The following is a 24,297-nucleotide window of genomic DNA, read 5'->3' on the forward strand; positions in this document are numbered from 1 at the left end:
AGCTGGAAATTGTCCCAAGTCTCCTTAAAAAAATCCAGTCGTTTCACACTTACAAATGTTGAAACTCAGACTTGAGCTTTGTCGCCTGTAACTTGGCCACCATCCCCTCCACCCCCGACCGGAAAGTCACATATAATCATGTTGTTTTAATGTGATATGACACCTTTTGTGGAAACTGCGGTGTCCTATAAAGGACCACCTGAATGTGTATTTTTCTAAGAGAAGGGTTAAAGATGCAGCTTTATATCTTGAAGAAATTGTTTATCGTCACCTTTACTCTGAGGGGCCATGTGGGTAAAATGTGGGTCATCGAAGTGATGTTTAGTTTTATTCAATCCGCAAAAAATCGGCTATATCTGAAGCGCTTTGTTGTACGTTTTGCGTCATGAATGTGTTGGAAACAGCTGTATTAGAAGAGAAAACAACAGTAGACCAGACCACATCCCAAATTCCTTCCTGATTTACGCGCCACCACTGGATGTTGCTAACCCATCATCCCCCCCATCAAAACCGAGTCAAGGTGTTAAAAACCTGTGTCTACTACAGAGTCAATTGAACCAGGTGTAAATGCCAAGTGTAGACGTGCCCATTGCACACAAAAGCCTGATCTAAGCGGGTTTAAGTGGGATTTTTGACCAGTGGAAAAGGGGTATTAGACAGTCTTCATTGTCCCCGAGGGGCAATTTGGTTTCCAACAGTACTCAACCAAAAGTCCTTTGTTTAGGAACCCAACAGCTGATGGAGGAAATGCTTTCAGATATCTGTTTAATTTGGCACTGCTAGGGAAAGTGTACCTCCTCCCTGATGGCAGGACGGTGTGTAGGTGAATTTAGTGACATTCATTCATCAGCTGAAGAGGTCAAAATTGTCCGCAGAGCCCCAGATCTAAATATACAACATGACCCAGAGTGATAAACGTGCAGAAAAACAGAAGTCACATCCAAACAATTCATCAATGATGAATCACACAGCTGACAGAGGGAGAGAGAGAGAGAGAGAGAGAGAGAGAGAGAGAGAGAGACTGGTGGCATCAGGTTTTTTTTGCAGAGCTCAACACTATTTCACCCAGAATCGGATCGGTGTGTGCGCGTGTGTGTGCGTTAATAGTGCCGCACCCTGTCCTCTGTGCGTAAAAAACCTCCCACGTACATCATCACACTCCACGTTTCTTCTCCCAGCAGCGGGACGAGGAGAGGAGGAGAGAGGAGGAGGAGAGCGGTTCACCTCGCCGACAGGTCTGGGCTCAGAGATGGGAGTGGAGCGGCCGCTTCTCAGGCTATGACACGGACACACCGGGCGGGAAGGATGGCTCTCACCAGCCGGGAAATGTTGTGCTTGATCGGAACCGCCTGCCTCTGGCTGCCGCTGCTCGCGGAGGTACGTGAAACCTTCTCCTCTCTAATGATGATGATGATTTTGCAATGTGGCCTGTTTTTTCTTTCATTCATTCTTGAGTCACGCTTTGATGACCTGAGCTAATAGAGATGATTAGATTGATTTGTGTCGTGCATGTTTCCCCTCCATTGATGCGTTCAGGGTGCACCTCCAACAAAGGCAGGTGCAGAAGGAGAAGCGTCAACACCTCCTAATCCGCCTTTTTTAAAGCCAATTAAAGGCGCCATTAAAGCTCATTCTCCAATTAGGCGGACGGTATGTTGTCTCTCACACATGCATGGTCTCAATCACAAGCCCTCCACCCTCCTCTTCTTCCTCCACCCTCCTCTTCTTCCTCCTCCTCCTCCTCCAGGCCCCCTCGGCGGGGTATCATGAGAGGAGCCCGTCGGTGGCTCCTGTGCCCCCGCGGTGATGTGGGAATGAGCCCCGCACGGGCTGCTGGAGCTTGTCACAGCAGTTCAGTCAGCATGCAGACAAACTGAAGCCAGGCAGGTGTTGTTGTCAGCTGTGGGTCAGAGAGGACCTCAGCTGGAACTGAATTTCATCAATTAATACTAAATCAATCCATTAATCATTAGATTCACACATTTTGCCCCCCTCTCCTCCCGTGTTGTACTACAGTGAGTGTGTGTTGTGCTAATGTGCAGCAGATGAGCTGTGTAGCCAGTGTAGGAGTCATTAGTGGAGTACAGTGCTGTGCAGGATTTAATTAGAGCTGCTAACACTGGAAGCAGCCGTGCATGTAGCACAAATAGCACACTGCAGATGAGTTTCAGCTCTTTTTTTTTTTTTCTTCATTAGACAAAATCTTTTTCACCAGGAGGAGACTGATTGGAGGATGAGTGAGGCGACGGTACCTTGTTGTGTCGGCAGCGACAGAAAGGAACCAAACCTTAAATCCTCCGTAACATGCGAACTCTGCTTTACTCTCAATCACACGCAGCATATTTCCTGAAACCAAAAGTTTTCAGTTTGCTGGATCTGCAATCAGACACCCCTTTTCCACCAAATACTCTCTGGTTCTTGAACTGGTTCTGTTAAAAGCCCCAGTCACACACTGCCTTTTCAATATAGCGCCGATACTCTGCCTGTCATCATCTGTGTGAAAGTTACAGAGGTGTAATGGGGTGACAGCTTCGTTTCCACCTCTGATCTTCCGGCGGAGGTAGTAACAGCCGCAACAGAGGCAAGATGACGTTCACTGTCTGATGATTAAACAGATCCTTCACTCATCAAATAGATGAGAAACGTCCCACACTTCAACCCACAAAGCAAATTACACGACCGAATGACAGTGATGTGGCAGCAGGTCGTGTCTTCAGCATTTCATGTGAGGAAGAAATCACACTTCCACCCGCCCTAAAAAAACTGAGTCTTTCCCCGGCAGCGAGAGCCGGGCGGCACCAGCAGTTGATGGTGATTTAATGAGGACAAGCCACCGTGACCTGGTCAGCCCCGTCCACCGAGGTCTTCAGTGAACATCCCTCTCTGGGAGTGTGAGCCAGGCAGGGCCTGCTATTTACTGATGGCGGTTACGTGATGTAATTTAGAGCAAAAGATGTGTCTTTGTCGCTTTCCCTGATGCATGGTCCAGGATCTTAGTCACACTTTATAACAGCATCCATATGATTATAAACTGTTTGCTGAGACATTAATAGATTTACAGGTGGAAACAATCCACTCCAGTTTATTGGAAATGGATCCAGCCAGAAACTTCTTGGGCTCAAAACCAGCTGATTTTTGGTCAAAATGCTCAGAACAAAGCACCGATTTTGGTCCGCCAACTGGAAAAGAAATGTTTCCATGTCACCCAGTGTGTGTTTTGGGTCTACACTCGGGGCGCTCCGTGCCGGCGCAAGGAAAAAAATCTAATTAAATTGGCTGTAGATTAAAATTAAATGTCAAAGTATGTTGTTTATCCGTGCGCTGTATTTTCTGATCTGACACCGCTATCAGCAAAACTACACAGTGCCGCTCCCAGTTTGGGACCTTTTGTCAGAGCGGTTACAATAATAGACACGTTAAAGTTAAGGAACGATCGTGGTCATGATTGATGACGAATAACACTGATTGTCAGGTGGAAACAGGAAGCGAACAGCGGTCTCCTGTTGTGTTGACACATCCATCCACCTCGACCTCGAACACAGCATCACCTGACCTCTTTCTCTGTTCCCTTCATAACAACCACAGCTGCTAGAGGGCCGGTCGTTTTAGGGAACTGATGTTCTTCTTGTATAAATGGCAACCAGCTTATAACGCCGACTGTAACAGCTGTATACATTATGTCTCGTCACTAATCCACCAACCCTGTCTCCTAGAAATGTACGTTTATATACTTTTGTCAGAGTAATGTAGCTCGGATCCACCAACGTCATGAGAAGATGTTGATTAATGTTACCACCAAGTCCCAGAAAAGTGTAATTCAATCTGTCGTGATTATGTTCAAGCACTCACAGCCCCTGGTTTAATATCAGGGAAAGACTCCAGACTTGATTATATAACAAGTCAAAACAGACAGTTAGATTGTTAATTACGTCAGAAACAGGTAAAACAATCAGGTGTGTAGACATAATTACTAGGAGAAAGAGTCGACACCTCAGAGTTAAGGCTCGACACACCAGAGATGATAATTCAGGCCAGAAATCTCTTAATTTTAATAGAATCAGTAGATTGAACTTTTGCATAGGCTTCAATTGTTTTTGACATGAGGACAAGGAGAGGTCCAAAGAGATCAACATAGAGGAAACTGTCTGATACAGTCACTGGTTGATTCATTGATTAGTCTATTAAGTCGCAACTACCAACAACACAGGACGAAAGACGAGGTTATTCACTCCAGGGCCCGACTGATACACCGGATGGCTGATTGAATTGGCTGATAATGGCCTATGACAGATCTATCGTGTCGGCGGATATGAAAACTTTATGGTTTTGAAGTACACGGTGCAGAAAAAGATGCTTCAGGTTGTTTTTTTGTTTTTTTTTTAAGTTTGCTGTTTCAGATCACTGATGTCATTTTAGACAATAAAACAGTGTTTGATGATCACATTTGAGGGAGCGCTGCGAAAAGTGTTTCACTCCCTAATGTCGCCATTGGCCCCAAAAAACTGCACAGCGGTCGCGCTCTAATTCATTCTTTAAGTCTATAATGGAGACGTGAAAGCAGATAGAAATGGTGCCGGGCTGCCAGCCTGACTGCATCACCGGGCTGCCCTCATTTTCGTGGGCAATTTTGTGCCCGGTGGCAGACAAAGAGCACAGTGGAAGCTAGTTTTATAGAGAACCGATCGAAAGGCGGATGGTGTCATTATTATTTAGCCATTACATTGTGCGATCAGCATTTACCCCTGCCGGTTTTCTTCTTCTGTCGTTGAAGACAGAGGATTTGGGGGGTTTTGTACTGATGGTCGGACAAAACCAGCAGTTTTGTTACATGAAATTGGGCTTTATGAAATATTGATGGACACTGGACAGTGATTAAGAGAATATGTAGCATGATAATGACCGTAATCATTAGTTGCCGCCCTTCTATGATAATAGCTGTGTTGGATCAGCTGATCTTATGTCAACCTGCTCTTCTGGATTATAAACTGCACCGCAGACACAGAAGAGACGCTCTGCAGACAGGAGTGGCTGGTACAAACGCTTTTGCTTTAATTTAGTGTTTGAATAACTGTTATTATCAGAAAGTGCAAGTGGTTTTTAATTCAACAACCAGTTTGAGGTGAACACACATTTTTATCATTCAGGACTAAAAGCTCTGACTGAAAACATCACCTCTTCATCCTGCAGTCATTTCTGTTCACTCACAACAGAAATGGACTCTGCTGCATCTTTATTTCTTCTATTTATCCGAATGTCCCGCTCTATTCAGCGTGTTTGTGTGTGTTTGTGTTTGTGTGTGTTTGCATGGGGATGCAGTGGACGCAGCTGCGAGAGCGTCATAACTGATTAGCGCCGTAATCGAGCCGTGTGATTGATATGAATGGAGATATCAGCACCCGTGTTCACTACCACAGGTCACCTGTTCCTGCTCTAATATCATTAGGGTGAGCTGAGTCCTCGGGGAGGTGTGTGTGTCTGTGTGTGTGTGTTGTTTGTTGGAGAGAGACAACTGAAGATCAGATCTCACCTGTGTGAAGGTGAAATGTGTTGTATTTCACTGCCCTCACTACAGTTATTCTTCCACAGCGGCAGCACTGTGTGTGTGTGTGTGTCTGTTACGTATATATGTGTGTATATGTGTGTGTGTTACGTACATGTGTGTGTCCTCTCCTCTCCTGCAAGGTGCCCCGCTGTGGCGAGGTGTGACCTGATTTCTGAGAATGAAACAGACACTCTGTCAGATGCCATCTGAAGCTGTCTGCTACTATTTGTGTGTGTGTTTGTTATAGTTTCTGCTCCACGCTCTCACACCTGGGAGGGTCACACCTGTTATATTATCTTCCTTTGGCTGGTGTAATAAATTAACTCATCCAGAAAACGTGTAAATTGTCAGAAAACTCCTCTGTTTTTATGATTTTTCTCTTTGTTCTCCGTTTCCCGGCTTTGACCTGAGAGTGTTTCATATTCAGCGAGCGAACGCTTTCAAGGTTGAGTCCTGCGATACAAAATGTTCCACCTTTTTTATTGCGCCGTTTGGACGAGAATGAGTCAGATTCATCCTTTAAGTGGCCATCGAATTTGTGGGTTGACATCAAAAATGTGTTCGCAGTTACACAACGCCGTCAAGGAGACCGGTCATGTTTTCCAACACTGAAAATAACATATGATTACATTATTGATAAGTGGACGGCTTGTGGACGTCAGAAAAATGAGCGGTTTCTGTTGTGAGCAAAGGCAGGACTAGTGGGATGTTTGCTCCAGAACCGGTTTGACTGCTGTAACGTGGCAGTTTCTCCCTAACCGGCCCGAAACTCACCAACACTTACATGTAACCACAGAAGCTGCACGTCAGAAAACGCTCAGATGGGCTCGTTTGAAACAAAAGAGAAACTATTTTGTCAAGAGTTATGGTCATCAGTGTCAAACATGCTGTCTACAGCAAGAAGTTGAGACCCAGCAATAAAAAATAACATATAAAATATACAAAAACATAATTTTTTGAACAAACATTGTTTAATTAGGGTTCAGGGAGACCCTAAAGACCAATCTTGAACCAAGGAACGTAGAGTAAATCTGTGAGCACCTCATGGATCAGGAGTTATGAGCCAAACATCCAGGCTTCTTTATACTTTATAAAGTCTTGTATGCTAAATTAATGGCCCATTTCGATATTGACAACCGATTAATCAGTTGAAATAAACCAAATTTCTCGGATTCCAGCTTCTTAAATGTGAATATCTTCTGGTTTCTTTACTCCTCTGTGACAGTAAACTGAATACCTTTCGAGTTGAGGACAAGACATTTGAAACACTTTTTCACCATTTTCCGACATTTTATCGACCGTTCATCGGAAAATAACAATGAAAATAATCATCGGCTGCAGCTCTGCTCAGCATAAAGACTGGAAACGAGGGGGGGGGAACAGCTGGCCTGGCTCTGTACAAATGCAATAAAACCAGTCTATTAGCGCCTCTAAAGCACATTAATTTAACACGCTCCATCTCTTTTGTTTAATCCATCTAAAAAAGTCTAAGTTTAAAACTGGCAAGCTGTGTGTTACGAGGGCTGTTGTGCTCTGCTGCTTCTTGTGCAGGAGCCGAGAGACGCCGAGAAAAACTATTCTTTCAAGAAAGTATGCAGAGGAATGAGCCCTAAAAACTGCGACAGTGATCCACGAATACAAACTAGATTTACAAATGTGTTTTAAGAATTTATGAATGAGTGTCGGTGGAGTAACACGTGTACCGTTTATATGTGTGATCCAGTTGGGAGCTGGTTGCTGTGATGGGAGCGGTCATGATCACAAGCATTTACTCAGCATATACATTTATTTGTGCATCATGAAACGTCTCCTCGTCAAAATCTGATGGGATATTCTGCTAAAGAAAACAACTTTGTAACCTTGACTGTCTGTTTTATTCTTAATCGTCCTTTATTGCCTTTAAATCTGAATTTCTCTCCTCCTGTCTGCAGGTGGTGGCTGAGGACAGTTACTTAAACGAGGTGCAGAACTCAGGTAAGTGGGAGGTGATGCTCCCGTCTCTACACCATAAATCAATCTCCTCCTCCTCCACCATCTCTTCCCTTTCTGCTTCTGTCTTTTCCCTCCAGTTTAACCCACATTCGGGCTCAGACGCTCACGAATCCCCGCCGTCGGCGCCTTCGTCTCTTTCTCTTCTTATCAGGCCCCGCTCCCACACTCGCAGCCTTACCTCTCCTCTCCCCTCCGGCCCGCACCCCTCTGCATTTAATTTTCCCTGAGACGAGGCCATGATGGGGGGTGGGGCGAGGAACTCCTCCTCCTCAGGCTCATTTCCAGTGTTGAAATGTCGCTGCTTTTACAGCCGTGCACACGCTGACAGACCGGTGAAAATCACACGCAAACACAAACACACTTAGGTCACATAGAAGGTGCCTCAGCGCTCTTGAAATACCGTCATCACCTGGATTACAAGTTGATTTTTATGACCGGGATTCAGAAAATGTTGCACAAGATGCTCGTCTGTTGCAGCGTTTTCCTCCTGCTCCCCTTTCTGGGCACCAAATTGAATCAAAACCAGGTGAAATTGTACAAAAAAGGTGAACCCAGCTTCCCCCCCGTGCTCCATATTTATCATAATATGTGTGTTTTGTGCAGAAGACGCCGTACGCCCACCCCCCATACAGCAAGCCTCCGCGTGTGAACCGTGTCAAATACTCATTGTGGCTGGGAAATGGATTATGGGAGCAGGGAGACTGAGTGTTCCCATGGCGATGGGAGGGCGAGTGTTGCGTGTGTGTGTGTGTGTGTTGAGATGAATAGAAGAACTTGAATGAGACGTTCAGGACTCGAGATGAAGGAGGAGGAAGTGGGATTTAAAAAAGCCGACACCAAGAGATGTTTTTAAGATGTCCTGCTTCCACTGGTGACAGAGATACAGGGGAAATATTGCCCGGTTTAGTTACGTAAGGCTTTTTTTTTTACTTGATTAATATTTCATCAGGGCTGACTATAAAACTTTTATCACCATTACAGAGCACATAAAGCTTTAAAACATATTTTTATTTATTCATTCAGTTTAGCGTCATTAACACACATTTAAAAACAGTGACCACACACACGTGTGTCGTGTTGTCATGAAAACAAAATCAACAAAAAGTACATGATTTAAAAAAACATGAGTCGGTGCTTTTATAATTGTAGTGTTTCAGGAATGTCATCATCAAACAGGCTGATAGAAATTTGCCTTAATGTGACTTAGTGCTGAAAAAACAGTGGGTGCAACCTTTAATTGTGAACGAGCAATTTTCCCTGTTTTTTTCACGTTGGTTTATTTTCAAAGGAGACGTTTTGTCACGTCTCAGTAGGAAAAGCTCAGGTGTTACTGACAACATTAATGACGCAGCTAAACAGACTTCAGCCGTCATTGTCTTTATTATTTACACCTGAGACGTGTCAAGATGTCCGCTGCCTCCTTCACTTCTCTGTAACGCAGTAATGTAACAAGCTGCTCTTTCTAATTTCATGATTTTTACACTTTTACTAATCAAACAATTATGTTGTTTCTCGCGTTACACAAGGTCTTAAATAATCTGCACACAGGACAGGTAGAAAATATCACTGAACGTGGCTTTGCCAGCGTTAAATAAACCGGACGAGCCGACGATAAAGTCATGATTTGTTGAGCGAGCAGCTTGAGTATTTGTGTTTTAGAGTGTTTGGTGCATTAAATGCAGTCAGTTATTGTAATTATTAGCATTGCAACCAGACTGCAGGGACGACAACACAAGCATGGGTTAGCGATAGCATCGATATTAGCAATAGTTGTCACTCAAACATACATTTTCTTTGACATTGCAGAGCTGCAGAGTTTATTCATGTCAGTATGTAACCTCCACTGAACATTTACTGCCACTAGACGACTTCACGGCTAAACTTTCTGAACACGGTCACCTCTGCTCTCTCTCTTTATATACGATAGTCATATTATTCCATTTCAGCAACAGCTTCATTTTTGTGACAAAATTAAGTTATTTATCAAAACATATGTGGTGTTAACAGTGTGGCTCATCAACATTTCCAGGAAAGGCCTCAGTAAAATATGAAATATCATTAAAAAATACAAAAAGAGCATAGAAGAAAACTTATATTTGATATTTGGGCATAAGTAAAGTTTAATGTTCTTGTAGAGTAACGCAGAAGGAATTACTCTCTACGGGAAAGGAATGCATGATTTGTTTTAAAGTAACAAGTAATGTGTAACAGGGGTCGACTGATACGGTTGTTTCAGGGCTGATACTGATTAGCAATCCAGGAGAAAGATGACAGATAACTGGAACTGATATTCATTTACAGGAAGAAAAACAAACAAACCCTTTTTCTCTGAGTTGAGAAAAGCCATTGATGTAATGTAACCAACTACAAAAAAGTACTGAACTTCTGTAAGGTTTTCAGGTACTTTCCATTTTCAATTTTCACTTTCACTCCACTTGGTTAATGAATTTATCTACTTGTTACTTTGCAAATTCAGATAATTCAGCACTGATCATAAACACTGACGCTGATAATCAGAAAAAAGCTGAATATCGTCCCTGATGATCAGCCAGACCGATAATCAGTCCACCCCTAACATGTAATCCATTACTTTTTACTTTGACCTGGGCAGAAGAAGTGTGAGGCTGATATTTCATTTGCAGTTTAATTAGTTTGAGTGTTTGTCGTTGTATCAATATACAGTACAGAAGCCTTGTTGTCATTCAGCGCTGGTTAGCGTGGATGCATGATGCACAGATCCTGATGAAAACAGGCGTATTCAGGCGGCTGGTATCTATGAGTGAGTACAACTGATGCAGTGAGCTTAAATTATGCATACGCAGCAATAGGTAACCTTGTGACGCTTTGCATTGTGGGTTATTTGAGCAAAGCCACAGAAAGTGTGAAGTGTGATGGGCTGAAAAAGTCGACCAGAGAGCACTGAACCCTCCGGTTCTCGTGTGTCAAGGCTACAACTACAACTTCTTCAGGGCCGATACAGATTTAGTCGCTGGTTAATCTGCAGATTCAGATTATTTAGAGTTTATAGGTTATTAATTGTGATGTGTTACCAATCACGTAGTGTTGTGGGTGAGAGGATGCTGCATCAGAGCCAAAGTAGCACTTTTTTAAAAATGTGTTTATTTTATCAACAAGCTGACAGAAAAATCACCGATACCGAGACTCAGATGCTGAATATCGACTCGATAATCGGCTGAGGCTGATAATCGGTCTACGCTTAGTGTAGTCTATAAAATGTCAAAAAACTTTAAAAGATTTTCATACAAATTTTGCAGAGCCCAACGTGACTTCTTCAAATGTTTTGATGCTCAGTCATCCAGCCGACTGCCCTGGAAACTGACACTGTCTTATAAATAAAGATATTAAATAAAATATTACATGTAATAATCAGTAAATTACAGAAAAAAAAGATGATTCATCAACTTTGTGATTATAAAACGTTGTTTTACAAAAAAATCTGCCCTGAATATGAGTTTCTTTTTAAATCAGTTGCACTGTAATAAGTAACCCGAGGATCACTGAGTCTCTGAAGCCTCCGTCATGGTGTCCGACCCACAGGAACAATTATCATCGGCTCCAAGTTTGACCCGTACTCATTATCACAAGGATTAAAGTACGGATACAGAGTCTCAGTGAACAAACACTCGTTAAACGAGTAAATATGTGTTGCGGTCTGTACGTCGTAGAAAGAAATTTGCCGTCTGTTGCAATCCGTATACACGCCGACCCTCTCCACTTTTCCCAAGTGCACCGGCACGTTTGGAGCACTGAACGTTTCGAACTTATCCACCAGGAACCAGATGGCCCAGAGTCCACAATCAGGACTCCGAAACAGAGACCCCCTCCTCTGGATCGACGCTGTGGCCACGCCCAGACACCACTCGGTCTTTCCCCCGACGAGCACCTCGAAGTAAAACCTGCCTGACGAGAAACCTCCCCGTCCCAGAACTGCCAGGTGTTCCGTAAACATGCTCGGGTTCAGGATCTGGTTGGCCCACAGACCCGAGCCCATGCTGTACCTCACCTGCTTCCTGTCGTCGGATATGATGAGCAGAGGGTGAGCGGTGTCGGGGTCGAGCAGGACGTCCTCCTCGTACTGCTGCAGGTATCCCAGCGCTGCATCGTTTGACGTGTCTGTGCCGTCGGAGAGTTTGATTTCTGTGTTCATTTTACTCAGCAGCTTTCGCAGTTGAGACAACGATGTGTTCAAAGACTTCCGAACGTGATTGATCTCCACGAGTCTGTCGAAGCTGAATGTGGACAGGTCCATTGTGTGCGGCAGGAGGGGCGAGTTTATAAATCTCTGGAGGAAACAGAACTGGTCTTCAGTCTGTTTGAGCTCCTCCATCTTCATCGTCGACGTCCGCAGCTCGGCGACCTCCTGCTCCATGCTGCTAACAAATCCGTCTGCTTGTTCTTTAGTTGCTCTTTGCTTCTCCTCCATCACCTTTATGAGCTCCACCCGGCTCTCCTGAATCTCAGAAACCAGCACCGTCAACTCATGCACGCCGCTTGCGATCGCATCTTTGGTTTCTGTCTCGCTTTGCTTCACCAAGTCCTTCACATCTCGAACCTTCTGCAGCCTTTCCCGGATCATCCGCTGCACTTTGGTCTCCGCTTCCCCCAGCAGAACCTTCATCTCTGCGTATGCTCGCTGCACAGGAACCACGTCATGCCTCTGGTGGCGCGAGCTGGCACAGACGTCACACACCAGAACCTTGTCCTTTCTGCAGAACATCATCAGAAGTCTGGTGTGCTCCTTGCAGAGCCGGTCCTCCAGCCTCGCCAAGGGGTCAACCAGCGTGTGTCTCTTGAGCCCGGCGGCTCTGTGGTGAGGCTCCAGATGAACGTCGCAGTAGGAGGACAGACACTCCAGACAGGATTTGACAGCCTCTTGCTGGGTGTCAGTACAAATATCACACAGCACCACGCCGCCACAGCTGGCCTGCTGCTGGTCTGAGCTCCAGATGTTGGCGTCTGTCACTTGAAGGGACATGAACTGCGACGCGAGCTCAGAAATGAAAGTGTTGACTTTGAGATCCGGCCTCCTTTCAAACGTTTCCTTACAGAGGGGACACCGGCAGACCGGCGTGTCGTTCCAGTAGGTCGTGATGCAGGACATGCAGAAGTTGTGTCCGCACGGGGTGGAAACGGGCCGAGTGAACACATCCAGGCAGATGGGACAGAGAAACTGATCCTCGGATAGGAGGCTGATGCTGGAGGCCATGTCTGAAAACTGACAAAGTTCAATTAAGTTAATATTTACAAAGCTGAGATTCAAAGTCCAGAAGTTGCAAAACCTTAACCTCACCACAAGATCTGTTTAGTAGCCGCTGTCCCTTTTATTTGATAGGGTAGCTTGAGTGTTGACAGGAAAAGGGGGGGAGAGAGATGTGATGACACGCAGGTCCGATTCAAACCTCGGGCCGCTGCAGCGAGGACGCGCTCGACCAACTGAGCTGCTGGGACGCCCGAGGATTTGCAGCTATTAATAGTAATAGTTTAATTCATTTGTGAATAAATGAATATCTTTTGGACTGCTGGATGAGTCTGTTAGCTTGGGATTTCCCTATTTTCCGATATATTACGGATCAAATAACCAAACTTGCGAGGCCAGTTTCTTGCATGTTTATGTTCATGTTTACCAGCTTGTAGACGTCTTCAGTACGGCTGTGAACAGTTTTATGTGTGAGCCCCTGAGATCAGGACGAGGCATCAACAATACTGAAACAGAACAAGAAAAAAGAAAAAGGATTTTGATGTAAAAATACTTATTTTACCTGCTTTTTCTCCTCTTTCCCTACGTTTGGCTGAAACGGCACCAAGAGGAGACGGATTCAGGAGTTAGAAACTGCATTTATTAGTCTTTACTGACTTCTGGTCCACGTCAGCTTAAAAGCAGAAGTCCAAAGTTCATTCAAAGAATTCAAAGAAAGAAAAATCAACACAATATCGTTCTTGATCTCAATGAAGGCAATGCGAAAGCTCCTGTGAAGCTTATAAGTGGATTTTTTTCAAATGTTTTTTGTGCCTGCTGCTGTTTACAAGGTCACGAATCAGCTTTGAATCTCTCCTCTTTCAGCCAACATGAACCAGAAGTCCTTAAAGTGCATTCAGGGGGGAAAAAAAGGACATTTTTACATTGAAACTTTAATGAGAAACTCTCTCTGCTGTTGAGGATCATGTCATGTGAAACCTATAATAAACAGACCTTGTGATTACATTATTGCTCAAGCCAGACAAAGCATTTGTTGTGGTGTTTCAGAAAGCAGCATTTCTCTACTAAAAAACTGTCAAACGGCATAAAATATGATAAAACTACAACCTTCACACAACATATATTTCACGTTTGAGCGGTTATAATGAAAGTCCGGCTGTGTAACGACTACTTACATGTGTAGGTGTTGGTCTGTGAAGGCAGCGAGCTCGGTTGTTTCCCAGGAAGGAACTTTACTTTCAGTTTCCTCCTGTGTCATGTTTCTTAAAGGGACAGCGCGCCCTTTTTTCCCTCTCTCTCTCTCTCTCTCTCTCTCTGAAGTCAGAGGCTTTTTATAGGTTTGGATGTTTTTGAGTGTGTTCTGTATTATTTATTGTTCCAGGATGGATTTCTGCTTTAGTTCAGTACATTTTTGCCTGATTGATTTCCTCTTTCCCCCCTCGTCTGCTCTTCCTCTTATCTTCCTCCAAATTGGACCCAGCAATGCAATATGTGTGTGTGTGTGTGTGTGTGTGTGTCTTGATCACTATGCAGCAAATCTCCGAGTGTGTGTGTGTGTGTGTTGCTGTGCAAGGTGGGCTCGAGGGTTGCTCTGCGTAGATAATGTTCCAGGACGGCCAAGCTGTGTGTGTCGAGGAGATAAGACCGCTGCCGGTCGCTGAAGCACCGCCGCTATTAATCATAGTTTAGTAGTCGCTTGGCCCCGAAAACACTTAAAGCTCCAGTGTTTCACCACAGGGGAGAGACACTCCATTACATGTAGAAATGAACATTCACTGTTGTTTTTATTCTGGGTTTTTTGGGGGATTTTCATACCCTCAGATCAGTTGACGACGGAGAGGAGACGACAAGAAAGGATAGAAAGATGCGAGAAAATAAGAAATAAATACATTGGTGGTGTTTTTTCTGATCTCGCCGCAGAAGCCTGAAGTGTTTGATATTAAAAGTGCATTCGTAAACAGTCTCTCCCTTCAGTAGGGATCACTCTGGCAATAACTGGACCATTCGGGAGTGCACGGTTGAAATACACCGGTGCATCACACGTAAGCTAACTGTGAGCTAGAAGCTAGTAGCCATATTGTTGCGGTAGTGTGTCTCATCATCTTTTACACTGTCGACATGCTCTTGCTCTCCATTTTGTGTTATATCGATAGGAAAGTTTCTACTTTCTGACAGTTCAAAAAAAGAAAGTGATTTACACAACGTCCCAAGTTTTTTTTAAGAATCAGTGTTTTATAAACTTAGATTTTTTATTGCAATCGGGCAAAATATCCCAAAAAAACCTGATTCCATGAAAAAAATCCCATAATTGTCCCAGAAAGTCTGTTCGCGACCCTCGTGTAGCAGCAAATAACTGAATAACTTTGAAACAAATACACAATATCATCTCGCTCTGACATCTGACCTTATGGTTTAATCATTTGTGTTTATTTAACAGGCGTTTCACATCAGTCTTTGTCAACACACGTCCAGATATATTCAGCTTTTCACGCCCATCACCAGACGTCCGAGACGGGCGGATGTGCAGAAGTGGGTCTGGACGGAGGGACGTGCACACACCTCCACAAAATTCAAAAATACATTTTAAAAGCTCCGATTTTCATAATAGAAATGCCCTTTAAACGAGGATACTGAAGTCCTTTGTCTAACCAGCCGTCCTCCTGCTGTCAATCAAGCCAAAACAAGCCGGAGACCTCGTGCTAAAAGCCACTTTGATGAACCGTTTTGCACCTTTACCTTGCCCCGCCGAGTGCATTAGTACGTCTGGTACTTATGCGCACCACTCTGCTTGTTATGTTCTGCAATATAAATCCTTTTCAAGTTTATTATAGGCGACAGAATATAACCTGCTCTATATTTTGTGGCCTAATTTTGCTCCGCTTTGAAGTCAGCAGTTCCTCTCTCAGTCTGTCTCACACCCCTCCTCCTCCTCAGAGGAGATTACTGGAAGTGTCCGATCACCACCGTGTTCGGCGTTGTTGGTTTAAGGTTAATGGAGATTTCTCCAGTCCAACATGGATCAGCAGCGGGGGCACGTGCATTAGAGGGGACCCTGCTGTGGCGGTGGACAGTGTGTGAGCCTCAGCAGTGTAAGTCCTTTATGTCCAGATGAAACGCAGACATGGGGATAATGTGACATGAATAGGGGCGATTCCCCTCGTTTAACTTCTTTCACTTTCACTCCCTCTTTCTTCACATTGTCCTCTCTGACCCAAATCCTCCTGCTTTCATCCACAACATCTTATCCTCTCATCTTCCTCCCTCCCTCCCTCTCCCCTCTGTGCAGTGCCTCTGTCCTGCTCTGAAGGATTCACAGAGTTGGGGTACTACAACGGCACCGTGTCTCAGACGGACTCTGGCGCCCCCTGTCTGAAGTGGACCGAGTTCCCAGACTACGTTATGCAGTACCCGGGCCGAGGGCTGGGCGACCACAGCTACTGCAGGAACCCGGACCGGGAGTCCAACCCCTGGTGTTTCTTCAGACAAAACTCTGGAGCCATCGGATGGGCCTACTGCGACTGCCACCAGGGTACGACTGTGGATCGGCAGGCTGCGACTGACCCAGGAGCTTTTACAATGATAATAAACTTTGTTTTATTGCACTTCCTTAAACCACAAAGTCATTTATGATCAGAATAAAACACGGATAAACATCAAGAGGTGAATATTGATCTCGTCTCTTCTTCTGTGGGCGTTTGTAGGTGCGGCCCGTCTGGTTGGCAGCTCGTCCTCCGGCAGTGGGCGCGTTGAGGTCTACCTGAACGGTCAGTGGGGGGCGGTGTGCGACTCCCACTGGTCAGACAGAGACGCCAGTGTGATCTGCAGACAGCTGGGCCTCGGGTGAGAGCAAACAAAACACACGCTCTCCTTCAGCGTTGATGTCTCACAGCTTGTTCTCACTGCTGTGTTTTGTTTTTTTTTTCTTCAGTGAAATCGGCACGGCCCTGCAGCACTCTCAGTTCGGCTCCGGCTCAGGCCTCTTCCACTACGAGCGACTGGGTTGCCGTGGCGACGAGAACAGTGTGAGTAAGTGCCGGAGCAGGACGTTCGTCACCGGCGACTGTAGCCATGGAAACGAGGCGGCAGTGGTGTGCGCGCCGCCGGAAGGTCAGTGCGACTTCAGTCAGACCTGAGTGTTTCCTCCACACACCTGAGACACTCTGAGGCTGAGTTATGTTCGATTTACTGACAGATTATTGGTTTTTCCTTCATAGTGAGCTGCGTGGTAATGTTTTATGAATTCCTGGTTTGAGCCTCGAGCAGTTTCAGGGCTTTCTTTTGTGCTCCTGTCACATTTTTACTCACTCTGGGCTTGTTTTTCACTGCAGTATGACAAAACAATCATGGCTGGAAGGAGGGAGAACTCAAACACGTCTTCTGTGCAGTTTAAGGCAGTTATAATGTCATAAATCAGAAAAAACACAAGTTGAATTCCTTTGATAATTAGTGTGTCACCAGTATTGTGAAAAAACGAGGGGCCCCCACGTGCTACGTGATGAGCTGTTCATACGTACATTTCCACATCCTCTCTCAGGCAGCGGCCCTCCGCTGCGATTGGTCGGAGGCGAGGAAGACTTTGAAGGTCGTGTGGAGGTGTTTCACGCGGGAAGGTGGGGCTCCGTCTGCGACGACCAGTGGGACGACAGAGACGCCGAGGTGGTGTGCAGACAGCTGGGCTTCGGGTGAGTGCGGCAGGGATTTCTCACACCTTCACACCAGGTTAACATGTGTGGTGACACTCAGCGCCTTAATTACACTTGACGGATTAAATCGCACTTTAAGCTGCATTAAAGGATGAGGACGGCGCCATTGTATGTTTTTCTTAATGTCATTAAATCCTATTAACAATTTACTTCCTGATTTATCCTACCTCTTCCCCACGGACGACATGAATCACAAATATGTAGCTTAATTCAGTCATTTTAATGCGTACCGACGCTTTAAGCAAGTATTACTCATGTTGGACTCAGATGTGGAATAATACACATTTGACGCTTTAGTGAGGGGGATGGGACATGTGGGACGAAGTCAAAATAAACTACAGTGCCTGTGTTCATTATGATGAAGACACACGTCACCCGGTGCAACACTGTGACTCATTTATGTGTTTTTAATAGTTTCAGGACGACAGTGGAGCTCAGAGGAATATCAGGCTTTGACCACACAAGTCAGACTCGTTAGTCGGAGGAATTCACAGTTGCTTTTTGTCTTTCGTCTTTTGGTCTCACCAGCTTTATCCTTTAACCTTCTCCAGTTCCTGAGAATTATGTTAAATTATCCTAAATTCAAAGCTGTTGTTGAATTATTTGGAGTAGCCTATGGCCAGTGTTTTGGGCTCTTTTGAAAGGTTATAAGCTTAATTTCTTTAGTGATTCTGGCTTACATGGTACAAGTTCAAATGTAATAACAATATCCCTGAAAAAGGACGCTTAACACATGTTTTTCTGTGGAAATATTCAGGCGCCTGGCAAAAAATGCCATTTTGTGACCTCAAAATACTCCTGCCTGATAGTGACAGGGGCACAAACTCATTATAGTTCTTTATTTCCTTATTTAAACTAACTTTATGCATATGAAATGGTCAGAAACAGCTGCTTAGGTGGAAAAACTTCCAAGTTTAGGGCTTCAAAACCTGATATAAACTATATATTACTGGATTTGAAATCTAATTGGCTACAAGACGCATCAATCATCAGGAGTGGCTCAGGAGAGAGGAGAAGGGGTTAACATGGCGTGTAAATAAACATGTAAAGCTAAAGGATCCAGATACTCGCTCAGCCGGTGTGTTATATCATGCAGCGTTGTCTCCGTGCATGTATAATATCCCCAAAATGAGCCCGTGCTGGAGGCGGTTGCTCGCTGAAGCCTGCATTTTCTATAAGATGATCTGATTTTTATTCAAATCCACCTTTAAAAAGTAAGTATTTTTATGTCTGGAGAAGTGTTCAAGTGGAACTTAAATTTGTGGGACGTCTCCTCCGTTTCCTGCGTTTCTGCATTTAAGTAATGAAGTTCACTAAATCAGCTGGTAAAGGGTTTCTGTCGGAGGGTTTTATTGTCCACTTTCACTCCTGCCTTGATGGCTTTGGATGGCCCTCGGGGAGGAAGAATCCTCCTTGTTAACACTCAAAAGAGGCAGAGGCCACATCTATTTACCATCCCACTATCCTGCGACTGCTAGAGAACGAAAGGACGGTGCAGTGTTGGGTCATTTCGAGCAATAGAAACAGACAGCTTGCAGTTGCGGTATTTTCAGGAGCTGTCATTCTCCTTAAAGAATAACTTAAGCAAACTTTACATATTTTACATTTCCTCTATTTACAATTGTATCTTGTGTCAGCGCTGTGTTTATGGTTGGTTAGGGTCCGGAGAAGATCCTGTTTTGGCTTAAAAAAAGCTGTTTTTGTCGGCAAAACCGTCTGGAAACGTCCCGATGTCTCGTCAAAAACATCCAGTGGTTTCAGGCTTATATATGTTAAAACCAAACAAGTGAACAGACGGCATTTAACCAGCAGATGGCAGTACAAAATCAACAAGACAATAAACAATAAGCAAATTAACATCAAATAGACACGATCCACAATAACAACAAAATAATGTAGATGCACAAAACGGGGATACGATCAATCTGGTGCGATGTTGAGTTACTTTCTCAAGCACTTACCTTCAGAGAGCTACATTACAGTTGGGAGGGGACATCTGATTTTCTCTTAGAGATGGCCAGCAGTGTTTTTGTGAGTCTTATAGTGTAAAGTAAAGTTACCTGGTAAACAGATCTGCGGATCCAATGGGAAGACAGCTTCATGAACGCCGGTTAGGGTGTCACAGAAATATAAAATGCCAATATGTTACTCTGGCGTCTGGGCTGGTAACAGTTAAGTTTCAAGACTGTAGACGGAGCACATGGATGTCATTTGGACCAGGGATCCTCAAGAAGCACCTCGTTTCATGTAGATTGCGTTTGAATCCGAGCAGGTGTTCCCTCCTTGTATCCCCGGCAGACGAGGTGCGTAACGTCGAGCGTCAGGCGGTGATGAAGTTGTATCTGTGGAGACAAAGAGCTTCCTTCCATGTTCAACACGAGGTTGCATTTCATCTCCTCGAACGCGGTGGGACATCTCACCATCTGCGTTCGTGGATCTAAATAATAGATGTTGTGACACTGACGCACAGGTTGACACGCAGCTGCACGCAGGCACTGATGTGTCTGACACTTAAAGACAAAATGGAGTGAGGATGATTTTTCCCACCTGGATACTTTCGTCTTTCAATACGTGTCAGACATTTAGACGCTCGTCATTTTATTGTGCTTTTATGGAGTTTTTGCTGAATGACACTCAAACACGATGTTGTTCTACTTGCTACTACACGAGTTAATGTGGTTTTTAAGAGAAGCGTTTTTATTTTTAAAATAGAAAATATCGATGTTTGTACATGTAGCACAGAGCAGGAGATAACTGAGATTAGACTTTATCGATCCCTCACCGGGGAAATTCACTTGTTACTGCAGCCCAACAGTCATGAGCAGAGCGAAAACAGAGATTTAGTGAGAGATGGAAATTAAACAAGATAAAAAAACAAGACGAAATAGAAAAATATTAATAATAAAGACTATGCACGTGATTTTAGCGTCTTCATACAAATTCTGCAACTTTCTATGTTGTTTCTACTTCCTGTACTATGATATTTTCCCCATTTTTTCATTTTTAAAGCTCGGTATTTACAATAATAATGACACGGAGGTCACTACAACATGACTGCAGACAGGGTACACCGGAGCAGAAATACCTTCACTCACACAAACACACTGAAGTCGGTGCTTTTTGCAGCATTTCAGCATCAATAAATAATCACTACATGAATGCAATAACATCCTTTCAGGAGCTATTTATTATTAATTTGGATGATTTGATTTATTTTGATATTTGTTTTACGTTCAGAGTGTTTTCTTTATGCGATGTTCCTCTCTCAGGTGATCCTGATCAGGTGATTAGTCATATTTCACAGAGACTCATGAGAAGGAGCTCTGTCCTCTACAGATAATATAGCTCCGACTGTTGAGGCTTTATTTTTGGTTTTCTTTTTTGGTGTTTTTGTTCCGAGTTTGTGTCTGTATCTTTTGAGGATTGAGGTCTGGTAGTTTGACACTTCGTCCAGACTGAAATATCTCAAAATCGATTAAATGTATTCATAAAAATCACAATAAAACTCCAATACACTCTCTTTTAAACCATTAAATGCCTTTTATTAACATTACACGGTCATGTTAGACCTTAAAAACAAACTCCGACGTGTTTCGGCATCAAGCCTTCATCTGGGCGTTTCACCAGGAAGCTCCTACCCTTAAATTTTTCGATCTATCGAATACATTGTTGTGTCAAACACAAGTGATTACCAGATGATGCATCCTAGAAATGGTGATTGGATGACTTCACACCAGCACCACCATGAGGTTGATTGTTGTCATCATTAGAGAAATATCTCCACCACTATCAGATCGACTGCCATTAAATGTTGTGCAGATATCTGATACTTTTCCTCTAGCGACCTCATCAGGTCAGAAATTGTATTTGTTTTGTGACCAAATACCTGCAGAACTTCTCATCAACATTATTACTTTGAGTTTTAATGCAAAGTTAGTTAGTTAGTGAAAAGGGCTGCTCAGTCAGTGTGTGAGAAGGTTGCTATCAAGATTAACTCTTGATAATTCCTGTAAAATCCTCAAATCGAGTCACTAATTCGTCAAAGCTATCCGCAGCATATCCCCGAAATACACACACTGTTTAGCTCATACAGACTGTGTGTGTGTGTGTGTGTGTGTGTTGCAGGGGGGTGGCGAAGGCCTGGTCGTGGGCTCACTTCGGTCAGGGTTCAGGCCCGATCCTGCTCGACGCCGTGAAGTGCACCGGGAACGAGCTCTTCATGGATCAGTGTCCCCACGGCGACTGGGAGCAGCACAACTGTGACCACATGGAGGACGCCGGGGTCTCCTGCAGCCCTTATACAGGTACATATACAGCACACACACATACACACACGCTACTGTACACACTGACGGGCTTCAGGCTGCTATTTATAGCCCCCGGACATCAATTAATCATTGCTGCATGAAGCCGCAGCCTCCTGGCGACAGGCAGAAACAGGATTTATGGGATCTGAGAAGTTACTGATCTGCTGGCGTGAGATAGCAGCTACTATTCATTAAACTACTCACGATTAATAATTAACCTGAAAATTATACGTTAATGTTGATGGAAAACGGCCGAGTGATTTTCATTGGAGCAGCTTTAACCACATTAACAGGCTTTTATAACGACCACAATGTGACACTGTTTCAGATGGAGTGGTGCGCCTGGTGGGAGGAGACAGTCCCTGGGAGGGGCGGGTGGAGGTTTTCCACAACGGCGACTGGGGGACGGTGTGTGACGACCACTGGTCCCAGCAGCATGCAGAGGTGGTCTGCAGACAGCTGGGCTACAGGTACGGGAAAAAAAGTGCCAAAAGAGACGAACGCTGGCCGAAAACCTTTTCCTGCTCTGTTATTTTATTTTATTTATGTATTTTTCTACACCTTAGTAATTATATATTCCCCTCCGCTGTGTCATGTTTGTTTATATTAATTGATTTCTTTGTGTTTGTGTTGAATGTTTCACATTAGCAGGGCCCATTGACAAGCTCAGAAAGGTTTTCTTTTGGCTCCTCCTGCACATTTCTGTCTGAAGTTATTGATTTTTTTAACCTCTCAACCCTTTTGTATTCTTTTTACTGATCTTTTATCTATTTTTTTCTGATGTGCAGTGAAATAAATAAATAAATAAACACATGAAAAACTAAACAGACATAAAACTATTGCACCTTTAACCTTTTCTCCACCTTCAGGGGTCACGCTGAGGTCGTAGCCGACGGGGCGTTCGGCGAAGGCGTCGGCCTGATCCTCATGGACGACGTCCACTGCGAGGGATCTGAGACGTCCCTGTTGGACTGTCGACACGGCATCTGGGGCCGGACCGACTGCGCCCACAGCGAGGACGTCGGCGTTCGCTGCCGGGGTCGATCCAGCCAGGAGACCAACGAGGTGCCGGCTATCGCACCTTCCACAGGTGAGGGATGAAACTGAAGGCCCCATATTATGCTCATTTTTAGGTTCATACTTTTATTTAGGCTGTTTTTCATACTGCCCACTGCTGCAGCACCTCACCCTCTGTCTGAACGCTCTGTTTTAGCTCCTGCTTCAGTTATTATGCATCCAACATATTACAAAAACAGGCTTAAAACCCATTTTCTAGGGATGCATGATGGATATCAGACTGATAAATACAGATGGATATTGGGAAATTTACATTATTGGCTATTTATCTGAATCGGTGAAATAATAGCCAATAAATGAACCTGATAATATGCTTTCATTGACTTACCAGAGTCAGAGACAGTAGGTGGCGTCATGCACTTGAAGATGGTTTTTGATCCGTCAGAAGAAGACAACACGAATTTAATTTGCAATACACAGAACAAGAGAGAGGAGAAGTCTATGAGCGTTAACTCCATGAGTAGAGCTGTGAAATATGAAATCATCCATCTTTGCTCACAACATCTGAGCCTTTCTTACCGTCAGGTTCGCATAAACGACAGGGTGTGAACTTCTTTTGAAAATACAAAAATGTCAAATCATCTTCTTTATCATAGAAATAATAATAATAACTTTATTTGTATAGCACTTATCTAAACAAGGTCACAAAGTGCTCCACATAAAATACATGTTAATATAAGCTTCACAGTATACAACATGTGCCACCATAGTTATAGATGAGAGCAAATAAAAGGTAAAACACACGACTGGAGAATTTGCAGATCAGCCATCAGAAAGGCTTTAATATAAAAATCTGTTTAAAACAGGGAGTGTGTTTCGACCTCGAAACAGGTCGTCAGGTTATCTTACTGGCTGAAAGGATCCATCCATATTGTGCATCCTTATCATTTTCTCCTACCTTCTAGTTTTCTTTTCCTATCTTTAATTTTATCACGTCTTTCGGTTTTCCCTGAAAATCTCTTTGAAACGTCCTCCCGTACGTGTTGCGCATTACAAACGCACGTGCCTCCACAATTAGCAGAGCCGCTGCGGCGCCGGCTTTGATGATAAGTTGCACGAGAGCGCGGCGGACAGTTTGTGAGTTCTCCGTTAATTGGAAAGCGACTGCAGTCGGAACAAAGGAAGGACGGAAGAAGAAGAAGAAAAAAAACAAGCGCGTATCACCTCACTGCACTGCAGAAGTTTGGTGACTGTGCAGCTGCAATTAATTTAGTACGAAAGGGCAAGCTGTCCCTGCAGAGAGCTGGTCTACTGCCAGACTGCCAGCTGTTTTCTTTTCTTTTGTAAACTCTATCTATCTATCTATCTATCTATCTATCTATCTATCTGTATCTGTCTGTCTCCCTTTGTTGCTCTGTGTCGTTACCTCGGTGTGAACACAGGTGTATGTCTGAGGTGAGTTTAAATGCCACATGTTGACAGCAGAGAGAATAAAGCGATGTTTACCGTCTCATCACC

General features: G+C 44.1%; 2 protein-coding genes across 3 annotated transcripts in view; one reads left to right on the plus strand and one right to left on the minus strand.

Moving 5' to 3' along the window:
* Window positions 1-1,036: 1,036 nt before the first annotated feature.
* LOC311250299 (neurotrypsin-like) overlaps window positions 1,037-24,297 on the plus strand; it is a 28,931-nt gene continuing 5,670 nt past the window's right edge. Inside the window, exons 1-9 of the mRNA XM_084341926.1 lie at window positions 1,037-1,377; window positions 7,474-7,516; window positions 16,039-16,281; window positions 16,454-16,592; window positions 16,681-16,859; window positions 17,287-17,434; window positions 21,581-21,759; window positions 22,091-22,232; window positions 22,632-22,852. Of these exons, the coding sequence (XP_084198052.1) occupies window positions 1,279-1,377; window positions 7,474-7,516; window positions 16,039-16,281; window positions 16,454-16,592; window positions 16,681-16,859; window positions 17,287-17,434; window positions 21,581-21,759; window positions 22,091-22,232; window positions 22,632-22,852 (1,393 nt within the window). The 5' untranslated portion in view covers window positions 1,037-1,278. The remainder of the gene's footprint in view (window positions 1,378-7,473; window positions 7,517-16,038; window positions 16,282-16,453; window positions 16,593-16,680; window positions 16,860-17,286; window positions 17,435-21,580; window positions 21,760-22,090; window positions 22,233-22,631; window positions 22,853-24,297) is intronic.
* LOC311249957 (E3 ubiquitin-protein ligase TRIM39-like) lies at window positions 8,528-13,964 on the minus strand. Of its 2 annotated transcripts, none has more exons than XM_084341410.1 (2): window positions 13,928-13,964; window positions 8,528-12,770 (listed from the first exon to the last, which is right to left on the minus strand). In XM_084341410.1, the coding sequence occupies exon 2, from the start codon at window positions 12,759-12,761 to the stop codon at window positions 11,073-11,075; it is 1,689 nt and encodes a 562-aa protein (XP_084197536.1). In that variant the 5' UTR covers window positions 12,762-12,770; window positions 13,928-13,964; the 3' UTR covers window positions 8,528-11,072. The 2 variants fall into 2 exon arrangements, with proteins under 2 accessions (XP_084197536.1, XP_084197537.1); XM_084341411.1 differs by lacking the exon at window positions 13,928-13,964 and adding an exon at window positions 13,180-13,246.

This window comes from Pagrus pagrus (genome assembly GCF_965226575.1).
Source record: "Pagrus pagrus genome assembly, chromosome: 21".
NCBI classification, from domain to species: Eukaryota; Metazoa; Chordata; class Actinopteri; order Spariformes; family Sparidae; genus Pagrus; species Pagrus pagrus.